This window comes from Sprattus sprattus (genome assembly GCF_963457725.1).
Source record: "Sprattus sprattus genome assembly, contig: scaffold_116, whole genome shotgun sequence".
Taxonomy (NCBI): domain Eukaryota; kingdom Metazoa; phylum Chordata; class Actinopteri; order Clupeiformes; family Clupeidae; genus Sprattus; species Sprattus sprattus.
In genome coordinates, this window is record NW_027667045.1 from 32,501 (window position 1) to 37,500 (window position 5,000).

General features: G+C 47.1%; 1 protein-coding gene across 1 annotated transcript in view; it reads right to left on the reverse strand.

Moving 5' to 3' along the window:
* Positions 1 to 3,879, reverse strand: part of LOC308382495 (liprin-alpha-4-like) — a gene marked incomplete at both ends in the record, with an annotated part of 35,917 nt that extends 32,038 nt beyond the window's left edge. Inside the window, 2 exons of the mRNA XM_080860903.1 lie at positions 3,058 to 3,075; positions 3,838 to 3,879. Of these exons, the coding sequence (XP_080717029.1) occupies positions 3,058 to 3,075; positions 3,838 to 3,879 (60 nt within the window). The remainder of the gene's footprint in view (positions 1 to 3,057; positions 3,076 to 3,837) is intronic.
* Between the last annotated feature and the right edge of the window lie 1,121 nt (positions 3,880 to 5,000).

Here is a 5,000-nt window from a genome sequence, read left to right on the forward strand (position 1 = left end):
CTGGCACTGCTCTTCTGATCTTTGACCTGTTAGCACTGCTCTTGCAACCTTCCTTTGGCCTCAAACCCGGGTCTACACGGTGCCAAACATGTGCTCTGGCAGCCAGAGCACTTATTCAACTGTAGGGACGATCACATCGTCACACACTGCTCTTGCAACCTTTGACCTGTTAGCACTGCTCTTGCGACCTTTGACCTGTTAGCACTGCTCATGTGACCTTTGACCTGTTAGCACTGCTCATGTGACCTTTGACCTGTTAGCACTGCTCATGTGACCTTTGACCTGTTAGCACTGCTCTTGCGACCTTTGACCTGTTAGCACTGCTCTTGCGACCTTTGACCTGTTAGCACTGCTCTTGTGACCTTTGACCTGTTAGCACTGCTCTTGTGACCTTTGACCTGTTAGCACTGCTCTTGCGACCTTTGACCTGTTAGCACTGCTCTTGCGACCTTTGACCTGTTAGCATCATGTTCCTCTTTGCAAAGTGACGATGTCTTTGTGCATCTAAAATGATTTATATATTCCTACTCACAGTACATTTACTTATTAACTACATTCCTGAAAACCTTGAAAACCACCAATTACATTTCACACTTGAGAGATTGAGAACATAAATGAGCTCAATTATTAATCACGCCACAGTGTTCCTGGTAGGGGTGTACCTGAAGCCGAATATATTACTAGGGAAAGCATAAATAATGCAACAGAAATAGATGTTTCCATGACCCAAAGATGCTCGTTATTATTCCCCAAATAAGCTCCATGTCAGCTCCATGACTGACATGTCTGCCAATATTCATCTGCTTAATGTGAAAGATATGTATGTGTGCGTGTATGTGTGCGTGTATGTGTGCGTGTGTGTCTGTGCGTGTGTGTGTGTATGTGTGTGTGTGTGTGTGTGTCTGTGCGTGTGTGTGTGTGTGTGTATGTGTGTGTGTGTGTGTTAGTGTATGAGTGAGTGTGTGTATGTGGGTGTCTGTGGGTGTCTGTGCGTGTGTGAGTGTGTGTGTGTGTGTGTGTGTGTGTGTATGTGTGTGTGTCTGTGTGTCTGTGCGTGTGTGTGTGTGTGTGTATGTGTGTGTGTGTGTGTTAGTGTATGAGTGAGTGTGTGTCTGTGTGTGTCTGTGGGTGTCTGTGCGTGTGTGAGTGTGTGTGTGTGTGTGTGTGTGTGAGTGTGTGTGTGTGTGTCTGTGGGTGTCTGTGCGTGTGTGTGTGCTTTGAAGGCACAGCAATTGCATTACCAATGAATATGAGGTTAGAAAATCCCACATTGCAATTAAACATGGCCGTCATGAACACCTCATGGCCGTCATGAACACCTCTAGTTATTATGGACGGAACACACAGGGCCGTTACCTTACACTCTTATTCACACTCTAAGAGAACAAGTGCTCCCTACACACACACACACACACACACACACACACAGTGTATTAACTGTGTGAGGATTAAAGAGAGATAGAGACTCAGAGCTGGGACGTCTGCAGCGTCGTGGGGCTGATTCCCCCCCAGAGCCAGTGGGACCTGAGGGAGTCTATTTTTACCCTGTGACACACCGCAGCATGGCAGCTGCAGCACGGCGCTCTCTCACACACACACACACACACACACACACACACACACACACACACCACACACACACACACACACACACACACACCACACACACACACACACACACACACACACACACACACACACACACACACACACACACACACATACAGTAGTAGCACAGATAAACTCTACATCATTTTAAAGTCCGAGTAGCACAGATAAACTCTACATCATTTTAAAGTCCAAGTAGCACAGATAAACTCTACATCATTTTAAAGTCCGAGTAGCACAGATAAACTCTACATCATTTTAAAGTCCGAGTAGCACACTTGGGGTACTTGAAAAGTGCACTATAAAATAAAGGTATTATTATTATTATTAGATAACCTCTAGTAGCAGAGTGGCACATAGCATTAGCACAAACTGCTGAGTGTGCACTGCGAGGAAATGTTTAGTTTTATTATCAATAACACTCCACTCTTCCCTTCCTTCGGAATGGATATATGCTTAGTCATGCATTTCTGTGCTTAGCTATGTCTGTATTTGTCTCTGCCCAGCCACTTCTGTCTTTGCCTGTAATTCTCTAGCACTGGCATGGCTCTGAAGACGTCAGGGAGTCTGGTCTGCTCTGCCCCCTACCAGCACCCCATCTTCCTTAGACTTAAGAGTGTTTTAATTTAAACAAACCTTGATGAGAAGACTTAAGGGGTTTATTCATTTGAGCAAACCTTAGGTAGAAGACTTAAGGGGGGTTTGAATTTAAGCAAACCTTAACGAGAAGACTAAAGGGCGTTTGGTGCAACTGATTTTATTTGAAGGTAACCTCAACTTGGACTTTAAGGAAAATCTTCTGTATCTGCCAAAATGAGACAAACTTTGTACCTAATTCTGCTTGCAAGCAATTTACTTCTATTAACTAGTAGGGCAATTAATAACTGCTGCATTAGCTGGCTTATTTACCCGCTAATGCCAAGTTGAGAGACACACACACACTAATACCAAGCTGGGACACACACAAGCACACACGCTGACTGCGACTGGTGAGGCAATGTGTAATTCATTCAAGCACGTCCAAGCCTGTAAGGTCAAACAAACACACACACACACACACACACCAACACAAACACACACACAAACAAACACATACTCACACATGTGTATGTGTGTGTGAGAGAGCATGTGTGTGAGAGAGAGAGAGAGTGTGTGTGTGTGTGTGAGAGAGAGTGAGGTGTGTGAGAGAGGGTACCGTGTGAGAGTGTGTGTGTGTGTGTGTGAGGCAAAGTGCTCTGAAGCAAAGCACAGCATCTCTCTGTCTGTCTGCTTATGACCCATGTGCTAAAATGCAAGATCCTCTCCTCATCTCCTTGTCATGTTGCATCTTTCTGAAGTGTGTGTGTGTGTGTGTGTGTGTGTGTGTGTGTGTGTGTGTGTATGTGTGTGTGCGCGAGAAAAGTCATAAACAGGAAAAGTGGCATTCAGTGTGCCGTGGCCTCCTGATACTCTGGTGGTGAAAGCAATCTGATGGAGATCACACACAAATACACACTCACACATCCATACACACACACACACACAGACACACATCTCCGTTCCTGATACACCCCACTGTGATTGCTGCCACACACACATAAACACACACACACACACACACACACAGTCACCCGCAGACATACACACACATTTCAGAATCATGACAGTATCACCCTACATGTATGCTAAACTGGAAATAGCTTGTGCAGAGACAAGGTCAGTGGAGAAACATGCTTGTCTCTGTCTCAAAGCTGTCTCAACGTCTCTCTCCCTTTTCTAAACACACACACACACACACTCACATATAAACTGATGAGCATGCACACACACACAAACACACACACACACACACAAACACACTCACATACAAACTGATGAGCATGCACACACACGCACAGACACACACACACACACACACACACACACACATTTAGCATGTTGAGAATTGAGGTCAGTGGTGAAATTCAGCTGAGCTTTGGTGTCTGTGCAGATTGACCACTATGAGGGACAGACAACAAGATGCCTCAGAACACACTCATCAATCATCATACTGACACACACACACACACACTCACTCACATCAATCCTCCCACTGACATCTCAGCACAACCACACACACCCACAACCACACACACACACACACACACACACACACGCACACACACACACACACGCATCTGTCTGGCCTTGTTGAACCGCGATTGATAGATGGCTGAGAGTGTGTGTACTAATGGATGACTCTGCACTCACACTCCACTGCTGGCTGCTCTGTTCGCCGGTGCCCGCCGGCATCCTGGCACAGGGCACCTCACCCCCACCCCCACCCCCGCCTCGCTAGGTGCCATCCAACACGCTGCCCAGACGCATTTGCCATGGTAACGGCTGCCAACGCACCCGTGCCACCTCACCCATCTCAACTTGAGGTGTCAGAGAGACAGCAGGCCAGCTACCATCAACAGACAGTATGCTAGTCTCCTTCACATGGGCTGCTACCATCAACAGACAGCATGCTAGTCTCCTTCACAAGGGCTGCTACCATCAACAGACAGCAGGCTAGTCTCCTTCACAAGGGCTGCTACCATCAACAGACAGCATGCTAGTCTCTTTCACATGGGCTGCTACCATCAACAGACAGCATGCTAGTCTCCTTCACATGGGCTGCTACCATCAACATGCTAGTCTCCTTCACAAGGGCTGCTACCATCAACAGACAGTAGGCTAGTCTCCTTCACCACCTGCTACCATCAACATGCTAGTATCCTTCACATGGGGCTACTACCATCAGTAGGCTAGTCTCCTTCACATGGGCTGCTATCATCAACAGACAGCATGCTAGTCTCCTTCACATGGGCTGCTACCATCAACAGACAGCATGCTAGTCTCCTTCACAAGGGCTGCTACCATCAGTAGGCTAGTCTCCTTCACAAGGGCTGCTACCATCAGTAGGCTAGTCTCCTTCCCATGGGCTGCTACCATCAGTAGGCTAGTCTCCTTCACAAGGCCTGCTACCATCAACATGCTAGTATCCTTCACATGGGCTGCTATCATCAGCATGCTAGTCTCTTTCACACAGGCTGCTACCATCAACAGACAGTAGGCTAGTCTCTTTCACATGGGCTGCTACCATCAACAGACAGTAGGCTAGTCTCTTTCACATGGGCTGCTACCATCAACAGACAGCATGCTAGTATCCTTCACATGGGCTGCTACCATCAACAGACAGCATGCTGGCCTCTTTCACAGGGGCTGCTATCATCAACAGACAGCATGCTAGTCTCTTTCACAGGGGCTGCTACCATCAACAGACAGTAGGCTAGTCTTTTTCACAGGGGCTGCTACCATCAACAGACAGTAGGCTAGTCTCTTTCACATGGGCTGCTATCATCAACAGACAGTAGGCTAGTCTCTTTCAC